General features: G+C 39.2%; 1 protein-coding gene across 17 annotated transcripts in view; it reads right to left on the bottom strand.

The window, feature by feature from the left end:
* LOC143028642 (uncharacterized) overlaps window positions 1–18,359 on the bottom strand; it is a 614,584-nt gene that overhangs the window by 236,444 nt on the left and 359,781 nt on the right. For 16 of the 17 annotated variants that reach the window (XM_076191067.1, XM_076191062.1, XM_076191063.1 and 13 more), the window contains one exon: window positions 691–807. The exons of the other annotated variant lie outside the window; for it this stretch is intronic. In XM_076191067.1, the coding sequence (XP_076047182.1) occupies window positions 691–807 (117 nt within the window). The remainder of the gene's footprint in view (window positions 1–690; window positions 808–18,359) is intronic. 17 annotated transcript variants of the gene reach the window in all.

The following is an 18,359-nucleotide window of genomic DNA, read 5'->3' as shown; positions in this document are numbered from 1 at the left end:
CTCAGCCATGGGCATCCTACGCCACCCACGCAAGAGCCAAGAACCTCCAAGTCAAGCTTGTACTCGGGGCCTTGGGTCGCGACACCAATGGGCCTCGAGTCGAGGCCTCCTGAACCTCGAGTCTAGGTCTCCTGAACTTCGAGTCTAGGCCTCCTGGACCTCGAGTCGAGGCCTCTTGAACCTCGAGTCTAGGCCTCTTGAACCTCGAGTCTAGGCCTCCTGGACCTCGAGTCGAGGCCTCCCGGACACACACACACACACACACTTCATATACACGCACATATTTGTACATCTACAGCAATTGATGTACAAGCACAGACACACACGTATACAGCCATCTACACACACCCAAACTCAGCCATGGGCATCCTACGCCACCCACGCAAGAGCCAAGAACCTCCAAGTCAAGCTCATACTCGGGGCCTTGGGTCGCGACACCAATGGGCCTCGAGTCGAAGGCTCCTGAACCTCGAGTCTAGACCTCCTGGACCTCGAGTCGAGGCCTCCTGAACCTCGAGTCTAGGCCTCCTGGACCTCGAGTCTAGGCCTCCCGGACCTCGAGTCGAGCCCTCCTGGACCTCGAGTCGAGCCCTCCTGGACCTCGAGTCGAGCCCTCCTGGACCTCGAGTCTAGGCCTCCTGGACCTCGAGCCGAGGCATCCCGGACCTCGAGCGGGTTTTCCAGACGTACCTCGAGCAGAAGTGGGTAGATCTGCTGGTTGTAGAGCAAGGTGGGTTTCGAGCTGGAGACCTCGCCCTGCTGCACTGCGTCGTCCCCCGCCCCGTCGGACGCCTTGATACGCCGGATCTGCAACGAAGAGAGAAAACATCAATCCATCCGTCCGTCCGTTGTCCCTGGTCCTTCTCGCACAAGAGCCACCGGCCTTGGGGGTAACCGGCAACAGCCACGGATTTTCTGCAAGAGGAAGACGCCCGCTAAGCCAAGACGAGGACGAGGTCGCTGACGAGGGTATCGACGAGGGCACCCGGCCTGCTCTCCCGCATGCAGGTGGGCACATCACTACCAGTGTCGCTCTTGTTATTATTATTATTAATGCTATCATTACAAGTACTACTACTGTTATCATGTTAATACCACTACTACTGTTATGAATACTATTTCGTAACACGTCATTTGCATTGCATTGCTAGGAGAGATACGGGACAGGGAAAAGGAAAGGGGAGGGAGTAGAGGGGTAGGCGAGCGGGTAGGGGAGGGAGTAGGGGGTAGGCGAGCGGGTAGGGGAGGGGGGAGGGGAAGGGACAGAGGTGAGGGGAAGGTCATTTGTATTTCACAGCCGATAACCAGCGCTTCTATAATGGGGGTGAGGTGGAGTCGGAGAGGTGGAAATTTAAGAAGGGTAAGAGAATGGTGGGAGAGTAGAAATTAAAAGTACAATCTGCTCTTTTCTTGGAGTAGTGGTGAGGGGAAGGGTGAAGGAAAAGGAATCGGGAGGGGAAAGAAGAGGAGAGGAGGAGGAGGAGGAGGAGGAGGAGGAGGGAAGAGGGGAAAGAGAATGGAGAGGGAGAAAGTCAACGGGGAGATGGGAAAGGGAAGGCTAAAGAAGGGGAACGGGGGGGGGGGAAAGGGAGAATGGGAATGGGCAGGATACGGGAGAAAAGGGAAGAGGAATGTAAGGAGAGGGGAAAGGCGACGAGGAGGGAGAAAGGAAAGAGAAGAGAACTGTAAAATAGGGAAACCTTTGAATGGGAGGGGAAGGCTTCTCCGTGACCTCAGCTCAGTCTGCTCCGTGACCTCAGCTCAGCCTGCTCCGTGACCTCAGCTCAGCCTGCTCCGTGACCTCAGCTCAGCCTGCTCCGTGACCTCAGCTCAGCCTGCTCCGTGACCTCAGCTCAGCCTGCTCCGTGACCTCAGCTCAGCCTGCTCCGTGAACTCATTCAGTCTGCTGTGACCTCAGCACAGTCTGCTCCGTGACCTCAACTCAATCTACTCCGTGACCTCAGCTCAATCTGCTGTGACCTCAGCACAGTCTGCTCCGTGACCTCAGCTCCGTCTGCTCCGTGAATCAAAACTGTAATCTGCTACTGTACTCCAAAGGTAGGAGTAATAGTATAAGGTAAGCAGAGTAAGCTACGTGTATTTAACTTAGTGACCGTTTTTGTTTTTGTTGAAATGGCTTGTGACGGTCCTCTAGGTTGTGTGAACCTAGAGGACCGTCTCAGGAAGTGAGGAGGAAATTAGTTTTCTCAAGAATGCGCTCTGTGAGAAGAGTGAATCCTCCCCACAATCCAAAGAGCGTTCCACCTCTTCCATTTCTACCACTGCCGTAAGCAAGTAGAGCTCCGTGGGGTCCCGTTTGTCGAGCCCGCGTTCGGTAAGCGGGTGCCCTGCGGAGCAACCGCTGGCTCTAGCCAGTCGTTTTGCTAAGCTGGAAGATAAGGTGGCTGAAAATCAGGAGTTCTTGGTGGTGGGGGACTCCATGATGAAAGGCTATGACGACATCCTGCAGCGGAAGACTAAACGACGTTGCAAACTTCTATGTCAACCGGGCCGTGGGATCGCCGATTGTACCCAGACCATGAAGGAGCAAAGGCGGACGAACACGGTTACGGTTGTTCATACGGGAAGTAACGATGTGGGTAAGGTGAGATCAGAGGAACTTGTTCGGAGGTGAAGGAACGTGGAAGCCGTCACGTAGTCTGTGAGATCCTCCCGAGGATCTACGCTGGCTCGTGTTGGAACAGTAGAGCCATAGGGATCAACGAGAGGATATCACAATTATGCACGCAACTGAGATACCACTTTTTTTGACCCATGGTATCTCTTTCCCAGGCGTCATGATCTTTATGCTTCTGATGGGATCTACCTTACTCGTAGAGGCAAAGATGTTCTTACAAACATGATTACGGGAGTTTGTAATGAAATAGTTCCTTTTTTGGGGTAGAAACTCAAGGGGAAGGGGAAATATAGTGTATTGGGGAAAATAGAGTAGGGCATAGCAATAATATAGAGCAATATGTCAGTGTAGGACAAAACATTATTTAAGGATATAATGTCGGCAGAGGACAAAATATTACATTAGAATGTAATGTCAAAGGACAAAATATTACGATGGGATGTAATGACAGTGAAGGACAAAATATCACTATGGGATGTAAGAATAGTGGAGGACTGAATATCACTGTAGGACATGTCAGTGGAGGACTGAATATCATTTTAGGAAGTGATGTCGGACAGAATGTCAATGAAGGACGGGTGGCCGGTGTGGGACGCGGTGACAGAGGGGGGCAAGGTGTACATAAGAGATCGGATGACTGGGAAAGACCAGATGTCCGTGATGGGGCAAATGTCCATAAGGCACTGAATGTCAATGAAGGATCAAATGTCCATATTGAGCAAGGTATCAATAAAGAAAAAAATATATAATGTAAGGCATTATGTTGAAACTCAAAACGTGTCAAAAGGAAATAATCACGAGTTTCTTAAATCCATTTACTTCATTGCTCGTAGTATTAGGAAAAAAATCCAAGAAATCCAGGCGTATGTCAGACATGGTTAAATGGTAGATATTTTGAATCTGGTTTAAAATATTGCGGGATTTAAACACTCACCATGATAGAAACCAGAAGAAAGGTGGGGGTGTCCATGCGATTTCGTTTTAGAGAAAGTGAAACAGGATCCATATGATAGTTTGTGGGTAGACAAAAAAAACTAATGTAGGTGTAATATATGGGCCAAAAACATTATCATTAGCAGACAACAAACTGTAGTTTCAAGAACTGTCTAGTTGCTGCAACCGGGGATTTATTGATAATGGATTTCAATTTTACCGACATTGATTGGATGACCCTTGAACATGGGCATATAAGTAGTCGCTTGATAGATTTTCTCGGTTACAATTACTTAGTTCAGCATGTAAAAGAACCCACAAGACATGGAAATTTATTCGATCTACTGATCACTACCCATGAAAACTTGAGAACCGATGTAGAAGTTGGTGAAACTATTGCAAGTAGCGACCACAACTTAGATTCAAACAGCTAATATTTTTTTTAGAATAGATACTTGTGTATCTAAAATATCTTATTTCAATAAAGCTCATTTCATAGGACTACGTCAGGAGCTTCAGCTTACAGACTGGGAGGCTAAATATAGCGACAGCCCTGTAGTTCAGATGTGGGAAATATTTCAAAATACGCTTACTAAGATAATTCATACTTACATCCTGTTACGGACAGACGCCCCCCAAATCAGGCTCGCCAAAAATGGCTTGACAAAGAAATTGAAAAAAAAGCACTGCTAAAGAGACAGGCTTATAAAAAATACGAGTGTTCGGGTACACCTAATGACTATCGAAGTTATGTAATAATACAGTAGAGATTTAAAAAAGACAACAAAACACTAAAACAATACGAAATTAATATCGTTGATAAATCCAAAGAGAATCCCAAATAATTCTACAGTTACATTAGAGATAAAAAGGTTATTAGGAATCATATTGGCCTCTATTATCTGCTGACGGTAAACTTGAATATTCAAGTGAAGGAATGTGTGATATTTTAAACAACTATTTTAGTTCAGTATTTATAAACGAAACACCTCAAAGTGAACTCCAAACTGAAAACTGTGAAAGGTCTAGTGTGAACTTACTATGGTAAATATAACAAAAGAAAAAATCAAAAGGTGTATAGAAAAACTTCGAAGTTAATAAAACACCATGGCCTGAGGGTTGGCATCCAAGAATCTTAAGGGAAATGAAAAATGAGATTGTTGTTCCATTATAAACTATTTTCAAGAAATCCATCATATCCGAAGATGCCCAAAGAGAATGAAAGCTAGCTAACGTTACTCCCATATTAAAGTGACAAAAAGAAAGCAAATAACTACAGGACTATAAGCTTGACTTCAATCGTAGGAAAAAATATGGAAACTATCATCCAAGATACTATCGAACATCATTTAGAAAGTGTTTGATAAATGATAGCCAGCATGGATTCAGACGGAAACGTTCTTGCGTGACTTACTCGAATTCTACAACACAGTCATCTCGAATTATGACGGTATAAATAATATATTGATACCGTCCCCTACGAAAGACTACTTACTAAATTAACTTCACACGAAATATGTGGTAGTCTATTAAGTTGGACTAGTTATTGGTTGAATGATCGAAAACTGCGAGTTGTTTTAAATGGCAACACTTCTAGATGGAAAAATGTTACGAATGGAGTTCTTGGGCCACTTCTATTCATAGTATATATAAATGATATAGAGATACAAAACTGTGCAGAATGATAAATAACCACTTAGACCAATTAAATATTCAAGAATATTTAGATAAATTACAGCAATGGTCTGAAAAGTGGCTAATGAAATTTAACACAAATGCAAGGGTATGCACGTAGGTAAAAATAACAGTAAGTACGATTACAAGTTATTTGGAAATTCGTTAACTAAAGTGGTTAGTGAAAAGGATCTCGGCGTAATTATCAGTAACGATCTCAAGTAATCTAAGCAGTGTATTTCAGCCTCCGAGAAAGCAAATCAAATTCTAGGACTGATTGCGCGATCGTTTGATTTCAAAAGACCATATCTCATTAAAAAGTTCGTCCACATTTGGAACATGTTGTTTCTGTATGGTCACCCAATCTCATTAACGACACTGACAGATTGGAAAAAGTACAATGGCGAACCACAAAATTTATTCCAAATGTCAAAAATAAATCATATGAAAATCGACTAAAACATATGAATCTGTTTTCCCTTAAAAAGCGTAGACTCAGAGGTGACTTAATACAGGTCTTTAAGATTCCAAAGGGAATTGACATCAAAAGTGACAAAATTTTCATATTGAATGAGAATCCGACAAGAAATAATGGTCTCAAACTGTCTGGGAATAAATTGAATTTGGAAGTGGGTAGAAACAACTTCGCCAGCCGTGTAGTTAATGAATGGAATAAACTTCCTGCAGAGGCAGTGCAATGTAGTTCAGTTCGAAGCTTTAAGATTCGTTCAGATACACACCTATGCAAGATGCCGTAATGCCTGCCATTTGTTTTACATTATTTGTTTGTTTGTTATTATTTGTCTGTTTATTGTCATTTGCCTGATTTTCATCTATTATTATATATCAATTTATTTGTAATGACTATTTACTTGTTTGTTTATCATTTAACTAACCTACGCATTTATTTTAATTATTATCTATATTATTATAATTTTTATTTTATCTATTTATCGTTATGTTTTTTTTTTTTCGCATCCAACCTAGTTATGGACCAATAGGTCTCCTGTTGGCATGTTCCTTCTTTGTAACAGGAAAGGAGGAGGGACAAGCGATGGAGAAAGGGGAAGTGGATGGGGAGGGGGAAAGGAAGAAGGAATAGGGGGAGGAGAGGTAAGAAGGGAGGGGACAAGCTAGAGAGGATAAGGGGAGTAGAAGGTACGACGAGGGAAGAGAGGATGAGAAACATGCAAAGTTCCCCTTTCCACCCCTCACCCGTGTCTCACAGGGCCATCCACATCCCTCGCCTCCCACCTCGGCAAAAAGCCCAGTCTCAACAAGTGGGCATGGCGAGTACAAAGAATAAAAAAAAAATATTGGTGGAACTTCTGAAGGAGGAAGGGGCGTCCCCGCAGGATGGGAGGAGCTTCGCCCAGCTAGTTAATCCCCTCTTTCCCTCCCTCCCTCCTCCTTGACCCCTCCGTGATTCGGGAGTCGTCAGAGTGATATTCCATAACCAGAATAAAATCATAAATGTGACCCGATACCAAAAGTGTTGTGATGGGGTACAAATAATGTATGTACACACACAGACACGTATATACATGCTAATAAGAACACGGGTACGTGTGTTCATTTATGCAAAGTAGACCACTTTGAAAAAAGAAACTAACGAAGCGTGGCGCTTTCGTTTATTACATCCAGTGCAAAAAACACTTTTTTGTTCTTAAGATGTAATATACAAAAGCACTCTGCTTTGTTAGTTTCCTTTTTTCCAAGTGGTCTACTTTGCATATATGCACATGCAAATTTACCATAGGAGAAAAGAAACTTGAAGACTTTCGTATATTACGTCCTCAGACGTATTGCCCAAAACGTCTGAGGGTGTAATTATGCGAAAATAATTACTGTTTTCTAGTTTCTTTTCTGTGGTAAATTTGCATATTTTGTTTCACGGCAAATATATATATATATATATATATATATATATATATATATATATATATATAGTGTGTGTGTGTGTGTGTGTGTGTGTGTGTGTGTGTGTGTGTGTGTGTGTGTGTGTGTGTGTGTGTGTGTGTGTGCGAGCGCGTGGTTTTCCAGCTACGGACAGACGGTTATGTACTGCACACCAGAGGCAGCGCCACCCATCCTGAAAGGTAATCTAGTTGAGATCCCTTTCGTCCACGTTCCCACCTCTAGTAGTAGCCAGAACCAAATTAATGAAGTACCCCACAGATACTCCCTAACGTCTATGAGGTAAATCTGATGGGTATCCTTGAACGACGGGGAGGTCCCACTCCCGCCCGCCCCGTCAAATAAATGCATTCGGTTAGTGGTACACAAATATTGAACACACACACACACACACACACACACACACACACACACACACACACACACACACACAGAAATAGGCTCGTACCAATCAAAGCGCCAAGAACTGACCGCTACAAAAACAGTGCCATCCCATCCATTGTGCACATAATCAACTCTATGTAAACTTGTACCGTGTATATATAAGTTTTATATTTCTAATCATCTTTTGCATTGTATTATTGTCAGTGTACTAATGCTATTGAAATAAACATTTTATCATTATTATTATTTTACACACGCACGCTCACAATAGGACTGAAAAATTTGAAAACTTAGGTGAGGAAACAGAGAAAACGAATAAATTACTTTTAAAGAAATAGCCCAACAACAGATGCAGGAAAATGCAAAAGATACAATTATTCAAGCAATTAAAGAAAAGGCAAATTGGGTTAGAGATATAGTGGATAGAAAAAAATTAATTGTGGTGTATGGACTAAGGGAAAAACATGGTTTGGCGAGGTACATGAGAGAAAAAGAAAAGAAACAGCAATAGCAATCTTAAAAGAAGAGATAAGAAAAAAAACTGAAAAATGGTAAATATATATAAACTATAGAAATGAATATGTAAAAGTGCGATGAGAGGAAAAAAAGGAAATAAGAAAAAGAATTATAGAAAAATGCAGAGCAACCCAAACTATTCTATAGATATCTAAATGGTAAACTTAAAAATAAACAGGGAATGGTGAAACTATGCCAAGGAAATACAGAATACACAGAAGATCTAGAAATGGCCGAAGTCATGAATAATCACTTCAAGTCGGTTTTCACTAGAGAGAAGGTACAGTATTGGACGAAGGAAGCGAAGTGCGATCTCCCCCCATGAGCGAAATAACAATAACACAAAAAGAAATATCGGAGCAATTAACAATCCTTGATGTTAGGAAATGGCACGGCCCGGACGAAATTGCAAATTTGATACAAAAAGGAATGCAAAGAAGAACTAATGGACAAAATATATAACACAATAAATTGCTCACTTAAAGAAGGAATAATACCAAAAGATTGAAAAATGCCAACATACTAATTTATAAAGAAGAAAACAAGGAAGAACCAACTAATTATAGACCAGTCTCACTAACAAGCACAGTAGCCAAAATTTGTGAGAAAATTATCAAGAATAGATGGGTAAAACACCTGGAAGAAAAATGTAATAAACCCAAGACAATTTGGGTTCAGACAAGGAAGATCATGTACCACAAATTTAATCTGTTTTTACTCAAGACTAATTGATATAATACAAGAAAGGGATAGATGGGCTGATTGTGCTTTATTGGACTTTCGACAAGGTACCACACAAAAATTATTTAAAAATTTGGAAAATATAGGAGGGATACAAGGCAACCTGCTAAACTGGATGGAGGACTTCCTGAATGGTAAAAAGATGAGAGTAGTACTCTGAAGAAAATATTCAGGTTGGATGGTGGTGATTAGGGGAGTTCCACAAGGATCTGTATCGACTCCAATAATGTTCGCTATTGGTCGCTAATGTTCGACAAGGTACCACATAAAAACTATTTAAAAATTGGAAAATATAGGAGGGATACAAGGCAACCTGTTAAACTGGATGGAGGACTTCCTGAACGGTAAAAAGATGATAGTAGTACTCTGAAGAAAATATTCAGATTGGAAGGTGGTGATTTGTGGAGTTCCACAAGGATCTGTATTGGCTCCAATAATGCTCGCTGTTTATGTGAATGACATGGATGATGATGTGGAATGTTGCAGACGACGCTAAACTGTCGAGGAAAGTAAAAACCGAAATGGATTGCGAATCACTACGAGAAGACCCGAACAAGGTTTGGAAGTGGAGTCAGAAATGGGACGTGGACTTCAACATTAAGAAGTGTAGCATAATGGAGTTCGGAAAAAGTACATACATATACCAAAGGCTTTTTCCCCCTACACGGGGGGGTAGCCGAAAAGAAAAAGGCATAGAAACCACTCCCACCCATTCCATTTCCTATATACTCCACCCTCCTCCCTCCCTCGGAAAAAGTAAAAATAGAATATCAGGACAATATAAAATTGGAACCAAGGAGGTAAAGAAAGTGGGATCTGAAAAAGATCTGGGAGTAATTATCTCAAACGACTTGTCCTCTGATAAACAAATAAACAAAATTGTCGGAAAATCCTATAACTTCCTAAGGTCAATGAAAGTGGCATTTACTTATTTGAATGAAGAAATTTTTGAAAAAATATTAGTCACACTGATAAGGCCTAGACTAGAATATGCGGCGATATTGTGGTCACCCAGTACCAAAAAGAATATAAAATTGAAAGAATCCAGAGAGCAGCCACAAAAATGGTTCCAGCACTTTCAAACTTGTCATATGAAGAATCACTGGTTAAATTGGAGTTACCGACTCTGGAGCAAAGAAGAGAGGCGACCTACTGATCACCTATAGAATCATGAAGGGCACAGAAATACTCGATAGAGAGGACTTGTTCAATTGGGACAAGAGAAACACAGGACATGGAATGAAACTCAAAAAAGATAGTTATAGAAGAGATCTGAAGAACAGTTTTCCACACAGAGTGGTGGACATTTGGAACAAACTGGAAGAAACAGTAGTGTGTGCAAAAACAATTTACGAATTTAAGAGCAAATTAGACACTGCGAGATACAAAGGCGGGAAACCACGAGCGTAGCTCCCCTTCCCGTAAAATGGAACTAGGTAAATACACACACACTTGTAGTCAGCGGTCGCAGTCGGACGTCTGGAAAGAACTCTGCTGTGCTGGGCAGCGCTTAGTTGCTGGGATATTTTAGAACAACACTAGTTGTATTTACGTACGCGAAGGGAGTTATGAAAATCGAGTGGCCGAAATGGAATTATACATAATAGTGCTAAATACAAGACAAAAATGAAAGAAGAAAACAAACCAGCAAAAAGATGTCTAGAGGTGAGCAAAGTGGAATCGCCGCTGGGAGTAATCCCTAAAAGATCTTGTATGAATGAAACCCCCAATTCATACCAAAGGTTGGATAACTGTGTTTTTTTCTGGGTTTGCAAGAGGTGAATTTTAGGTAGAGGTGTGGAGTTGGATAGAGAACCTAGGTACAAAAATATTTTATGAAATAGGAATATTACTGATTTGTTGAATGAACTAATAAAATTGAAAAGTGAGCATAGGGCAAAGCACAAATAAATAACTCAACTTAAAAGAGCTAATGAAGAGACCAAAAAGGAGCTTGATCTGAAAAAATATATATGTAAAATATGATCAAAAATGAGAATGAATGAAAAATAAGGATATAAACAAAAACGAGGCCTTGAAAAAAAGAAGTGAAGGAACAAATACAGGCGGTGACCGAGAAAGTGGGAGAAACGATCAAGGGGACTGATCTCCAAGAAAAAAATAAAATAAAAAGTGGAACAAGAAAATCAAAAGTTAATTTTCAAGGAAATAGTACAAGTGGAAGAAAATGACGAAAAAACGGTAATTAAAGTAATTAGGGAAAAAGAAAATTGGGTCGGAGACACATTGGATAAAAAAGTGCAGTGTAGTTTATGGTATTAGAGAAAAATATAAGGTACCTAAATATCAAAGAGAAAAAGATGAGAAAGAAATTGCTACAGCAATTCTGAAGGAGATAAAAGAGGAGGGACAGGATATGGACAAAGAAATTGAAGAAGTGCATAGTATAGGAAAATATTCTAAAGAAAAGTAATATAGGCCACTAAAAATCAAATTAAGGTCTCAAATGATATAAGTACTAAAACAATCAAACTAGCTTGTGAAAATTACAAAAATGTATGGACAAAAAAAGAAATAAGCGATGAGGAAAAAAAAAGAAAAAAGTAAAGAAAAGACACTTAGAAATGAATCACAAAAAATACTTTTTTTTTTTAGTGCCGAGAAAATGGTTTACATGTATAAAAAAGTAATAGACAGAAAGAGAAAGAAAAAAATTAAAAATAGCTTATACCAATATAGACGGCATGATTTCAGGACTGAACGAATTAAATGACTATCTGGTATTAGAAAAACCAAACGTAATGGGAATTGTGGAGACGAAATTAAAAAGTATTCTACCACCAAACGCTGTAGGACAAGGTCTATACAACCATTGGATGAAAAATACAAAGGAGAAACAGTGTGGAGTCATGTTTTTGACTAAGAAAGGCTTATGTGACTAAGATAACAGAAAGAAAAAATAACGTGGAATTGATTATAAGTTGAAAAGTAGAAAATTTGAAATAATGTATGCACCCCCTAAAACAGTCTTCGACAGAGAGTGATCATTCCAAAATGTTGGAAGACACAAAGAATGTATTAACTGATTTACTGAAAGGAGGAAATATAGTAATTACGGTTGACTTTAACTCGAAATAAATAGGTTGGAGAGAAATAACAGGGAAAGGTGGAGAAGACCTCTGGGGAAACATACTACTTGATATGACCACTGAATACACAATGACTCAATGGGTAAAGAAAAATACCAGTTATACAATGAGGAACCGTCGAGACTAGATTTAATACTTACGTCAGAGCCTGAAATTGTGGACAGAATAGAATACAAAACACCAATTGGGAAGAGTGACCACTTACTAATAGAGTTCGAACTAAAAGAACAATTTGATTTGAGAAGAAATGACAAACAGAAAAGGAAGACTAATGTACAACAAAACTGATTTTGAGAAACTCAGAAATTTCTTTCAAAATGCAAATTGGGAAAACTTTTTACATGAAGAAACAAAGATGGAAGAGGAATGGAACATGTTAAAAGAAATTTACGATGAGGGAATAAACAAATATGTACCAAAACAGAAACAAGAAAGGGTATACATAAAGTCCTGGTACAACAAAAAATGTAATGAGGCTAAAGATAGAAGAAACAAAGGTTGGAAAAGATGGAAAAAAAACAAGTGGCAAACATATATAAAACTAAGAAATGATTATGTAAAAATACGCAGAGATGAAAAAAGAAACTATGAAAAAGACATATTAAAAATGCAAGGAACAACTTAAGCTATTTTACAGGTATGTGAATAATAAACTAAAAGACAAGAATTTGTAAGACTGCGCCTAGGGAATAATGAATATATAGATGTAGAAATGGCTGAAATTATGAACATTTTAAATCTGTATTCACAATTAAAAGTCCACAAAACTTGGAGAAAATACAGAAAGACACCCCCAATGAAAGAAAGAAATGTGACATAGAAGTAAATTAAAGACCAAATAAAAAACCTTGATGTCAGAAAATCATACGGTCAGGATAGAATTGCCATCTGGATATTAAAAGAATGCATAGATGATTTGACGGACAAAATATACAAGATAATCAATTACTCAAAGAAGGAAAGGTACCACAGGACTGGAAAATGCAAATATTGTACCAATACATGAGGGGACAAGGAAAATCCAACTAACTATAGACCGGTCTCCTTTACAAGCACAATAGCAAAAATATGTGAAAAATATATCAAAAGTAGATGGAAAAAAATATACTGAATCCAAAACAATTTGGGTTTAGACAAGGACATGTACCACAAACTTTATTTGCTTCTACTCGAGACTAATAGAAATAATACAAGAAAGGGATGGATGGGCAGATTGTGCTTCCCTAGATCTAAAAAAAAGCATTTGATAAAGTATCACACAAAAAGCTATTAAGAAAAATGGAATCAATAGGTGGTATTAAAAGGAAATTATTGGAATAGATGGAACACTTCTTGACTGAGAAGTATTGATAGGTGATGTCCCGTAAGGTTCGGTATTGGCTCCGATCATGTTTGCCATATATATAAATGACATGGATGATGATGTGGAATGTTATATGAACTTCTTTGCAGATGATGCAAAAATACTAAAGTAAGTACTGAGGAAGATTGTGAATCACTACAGAAAGACCTAGATCAAATCTGGAAATGGAGTCAAAAATGGGAAGTGAACTTCAACATCAAGAAATGTAGTATAATGGTGTTTGGAAAATGTAAAAAAAGAATATCAAGGAAATACAAAACTGGTGAAGAAGTAAAAAAAAAAGTGTGCTTGGAAAGGGACCTAGGAGTAATTATCAGCAAAGACATGTCACCAAACAAGCATATAAACAAAAGTCAGAGAAACCTTCAATTTACTAAGGTCGATAAAAGTGGCTTTTGACTATTTGGATGAGGAAATGGTAAAGAAAATATTAGTTACACTGATAAGACCAAGATTGGAGTATGCTGCGACACTATGGACACCCAGTACTAAAAAGAATATAAAGAAATTAGAAAGAATACAAAGAGCAATGACAAAGATGGCACCAACACTCTACAAATTTACATACGAACAAAGATTGTCCAAATTGGAACTACCCACCCTGGAAGAAAAAAGAAAGAGGAGATGTACTGACTATTTGACTATTTACAAAATTATGAAAAGAATGGAAGTCCTAGAAAGAGTTGATTTATTAAAGTGGGACAAGAGAAAAACAAAAGGACACGAAAAACTCAAAAAAGATAGTTATAGAAGAGATCTGTAAAGAATAACTTCCCACATAGAATGGTGGATATCTGGAATAAATTAGATGAGGCAACATTGTGTGCAAATACTATTCAATAATTTAAGAACAAATTTTATGTTGAAAGATACAAAGACGGATCACTACGAGCATAGCTCCCTTCCCGTATAACACAACTAGGTAAATAAATACACACACACACACACGCACGCACGACCAAAGTCGTCTAAATGGTAAACTTAAAACCGTGATCCCATCCGACAGATCACTAACGTTTACGTGGATGTTGACAGGTGATTTTGATTTCACAGAACCGACATTATTTCGTTCCAACGCGTAACAATCGTATTCAAAGAGACCTAAATCGACCAGACGATTTTATTTGGCTTGGAGGAACCCTCAGGTGACGACAGAGGCCTCCACAAACTCGAAGCAAGGTGCTGACCCACTAGGAGAGCTTCCTTCGTGGGTTCTCCGGCAGGGCAGGGGCGGGGTGGGGGTGTTATCCTGCAGGTGCGTCCCACTGACACACTTGTGTCCACTTCCTACGGACATGACGGGGTTTCCAAATGGGGGTTTTAGGTCCATGGCGGACTCTTCACGACCGTGACCCACTTTCCGATTCATTCACTAGGGCAACACATCACTTCGTCATGAGAGGATGAAGAGGAGGAGGAGGAGGAGGAGACCCCCTGGGGACGCAGTAGTGTCGCTCGATGACGGCCAAAACCAAATCAAGGGTGACTCACGTCGTCCTCACGTGGTGGAGGGTGAGGGTACTCACTGTCTTGTGACTAGTGAAGGACAAAGGATACTCCCGTCAAGTACGGTTACTATTACCATTACTGCTGTTACTAATACTACTGGGTTACTCTTTGTTACTACTTACTGTTAAATACTACTAGTTACAAATGATGACACTATAGTCCCTTGTCCCTGTTAGCCTGTAGGTTTTATTGTGTCGATATTTTAGGGATTTTAGGAACTACGGACCAGTCACTCAGTATTCTTTAATCTCCACTCAAAAAAGAATGCTAAAAAAATGACTTTTTTCCGTTCTGCTATTTTTAATTTTTTTCTCTCCTACTTCTATGGCAACAGCACCTCTTCGGTGTTCTGCTGTCTCCAAGGATAGAAGCGCTGGTTATTGCCTCCACCCGTGCCTCAGCGGCATAGCTTTAGTGTAAGGTTAGTATGTGCATGTGATAGAAGAGTGCTGGGCTGGCTCTGTCTGTGTCTGATTAAGGCATCGTGCAAGTATAAATATTTAGCAAACATACGTGGGGCTCAACGTATTAAGCTTTACTATCAACATTTTTCTTCATTTATTCATTTGTTCATTTACTTATTTCTATTTTATTCATTTATTTATTTATTTATTTATTTATTTATTATTTGTTTTTTGTTTTTTAGGGAGGGGTCAGCCTAAGAGATCTCAGCTCTGGTGATCTGCGAGAACACTACCCCTGAGCCATCCGAAGACCCCCAAACGTCAACTAAAAGAGAAAGTTCGGAGATTTCTTTGGTTTGATTAAAACGACAACTCCTTGATTCCTGGGCTAAGCCTGCCTGATTCACCTGAGGTCTTGGGTCACGAACTGGACGAGTGATCGACAGCTATTATCCTTCCAGATGAGAGTTCAGACATAGACCGATCTAAAGGTAATGTTGTGATCTTACAGGCACACGTACACACGCACGCACACACACACACACACACACACACACACACAGAACTCCTTCCCGGCTCACAGTGCATCGATGCTGAATTTGTTTCAGCCCTGGGCTGGAGTCGAACTCGGATCGCTGAATCAGCGGTTGGGAACGGTACCGCTACATCGTCGAGACGTGCGTGTGTGTGGTATATATATATATATATATATATATATATATATATATGATAGAAAGAGAGAGGGGGGGACCCAAACGAGTTAAAGAAAGAAGCCACACATCTCGCTCCGCCTAACTTGAGTTCGGGCGCAACTCATTTAACTTACTAAGTATTTCAGCGGCTTTGACCCATCGTTTTTCGCTCATATTTCCGAAATAACCATTCACATCAGTATGATATATTAGCACAGCCTAATTCACACCCGGCCATAATTTTTGACGTTAGAGTGCATTTACAAGTGTATTTAATTACGGCGTTTACTCTTGATATTAAGTGTGTCGTAGCCGACACCCGTGAAGTAAATCGAACAGGTGAAGTCGTGACGTCATCACAAACTACCTCGTGTATCCCAACTTCACTTGTTCGATTTACTTCACGGGTGTCGGCTACGACACACACAATATCAAGAGTAAACACCGTAATTAAATACACTTGTGAATACACTATAACGTCAAAAATTATGGCCGGGTGTGAATTAGGCTGTGCTAATATACCATACTGATGTGAATGATTATTTCGGAAATATGAGCGAAAAACGATGGGTCAAAGCCGCTGAAATACTTAGTAGTTCGGCCACTGCCGCCGGGCGATTTCATTCGTTCACTCAGTGACAATTTACAGAACCACCTTCACTTGTGTGTGTGTGTGTGTGTGTGTGTGTGTGTGTGTGTGTGTGTGTGTGTGTATCTATATATATATATATATATATATATATATATATATATATATTGTTGTTCCATTAGAAATTATTTTCAAGAAATCCATCATATCCGGAGATGTCCCAAGAGAATGGAAGCTAGCTAATGTTACTCCCATATTAAAAAAAGGTGACAAAAAGAAACCAAATAACTATAGGCCTATAAGTTTGACTTCAATCGTAGGAAAAATAATGGAAACTATCATCAGAGATGCTATCGAACATCATTTAGAAAGTAACCGTTTGATAAATGATAGCCAGCATGGTTTCAGATGGAAACGTTCTTGCGTGACTTACTCGAATTCTACAATACAGTTATCTCGAATTATGATAAAAGAAACAATATAGATTTAATATATCTAGACTTTGCAAAAGCTTTTGCTACCGTCCCACACGAAAGACTACTTACTAAATTAGCTTTACACGGAATAAGTGGTAGCCAATTAGGTTCGACTAGTAATTGGTTGAATGATCAAAAACAGAGAGTTGTTTTAAATGGAAAAACTTCTAGATGGAAAAATGTTACAAGTGGAGTTCCTCAGGGTTCCGTTCTTGGACCACTTCTATTCATAGTATATATAAATGATATAGACCATGGACTAAAATCTACTGTTTCCAAATTTGCTGATGATACAAAACTGTGCGGAGTGGCAAATGATCACTCAAACCAATTACATATTCAAGAAGATTTAGATCAATTACAGCAATGGTCTGAAAAGTGGCTAATGAAATTTAACACAAGTAAATGCAAGGTAATGCACATAGGCAAAAATAACAGTAAGTACGATTACAAGTTATTTGAAATTCGTTAACAAAAGTGGATAGTGAAAAAGATCTCGGCGTAATTATCAGTAACGACCTCAAATCATCCAAGCAGTGTATTTCAGCCTCTGAGAAAGCAAATAAGATTCTAGGACTCATTGCGCGATCTTTTGATTTCAAAAGTCCATCATTCATTAACAAGCTATATAAATCGTTAGTTCGTCCACATTTGGAATATGCTGTTTCCGTATGGTCACCCAATCTCATTAAAGACATTGACAGACTGGAAAAAGTACAACGGCGAACCACAAAACTGATTCCAAATATCAAAAATAAATCATACGAAAATCGACTAAAACATATGAATCTGTTTTCCCTAAAAAAGCGTAGACTCAGAGGTGACTTGATACAGGTCTTTAAGATTTTAAAGGGAACTGACAACATCAAAAGTGACCAAATTTTCACATTGAATGAGAATCAGACAAGAAACTCAAACTGTCCGGAAATAGATTCAATTTGGAAGTAGGTAGAAACAACTTTGCCAAATGCTTTAAGAATCATTTAGATAAACATCTAAGCAAGATGATGTAGTGATTATAATTTATTTTATATTATTTGTTTTTGTTTTATCATTATTTGTCTGTCTGATTTTCATTTATTATTTGTTATATGTCAATTTATTATTATTTACTATTTACCTGTTTGTTTATTATTTAACTATACCTATGCATTTATTTATGTATCTTATTTGTTATTTACATTATTCTAGTTTTTATTTATTAATTTATTATTATTATGATTTTTTTTTGCATCCGACTTAAATATGGACCAAAAGGTCTCCTGTCGGCATGCTCCGCCTTTGTAACCCTTTGTAATATATATATGGAAATTAGCTCCACCGCAAGGACTCGAACCTCTGCCTTGGCGACTACTTATTATGAAGCAGAGACGATAGCTATTGAGCAGTCGCTAAGGCAGAGTTTCGAGTCCT

Source organism: Oratosquilla oratoria, chromosome 9 (assembly GCF_046742065.1).
Source record: "Oratosquilla oratoria isolate Oo_2021 chromosome 9, ASM4674206v1, whole genome shotgun sequence".
Classification (NCBI taxonomy): Eukaryota; Metazoa; Arthropoda; class Malacostraca; order Stomatopoda; family Squillidae; genus Oratosquilla; species Oratosquilla oratoria.
This window is presented reverse-complemented; position numbering and strand designations above follow the sequence as displayed.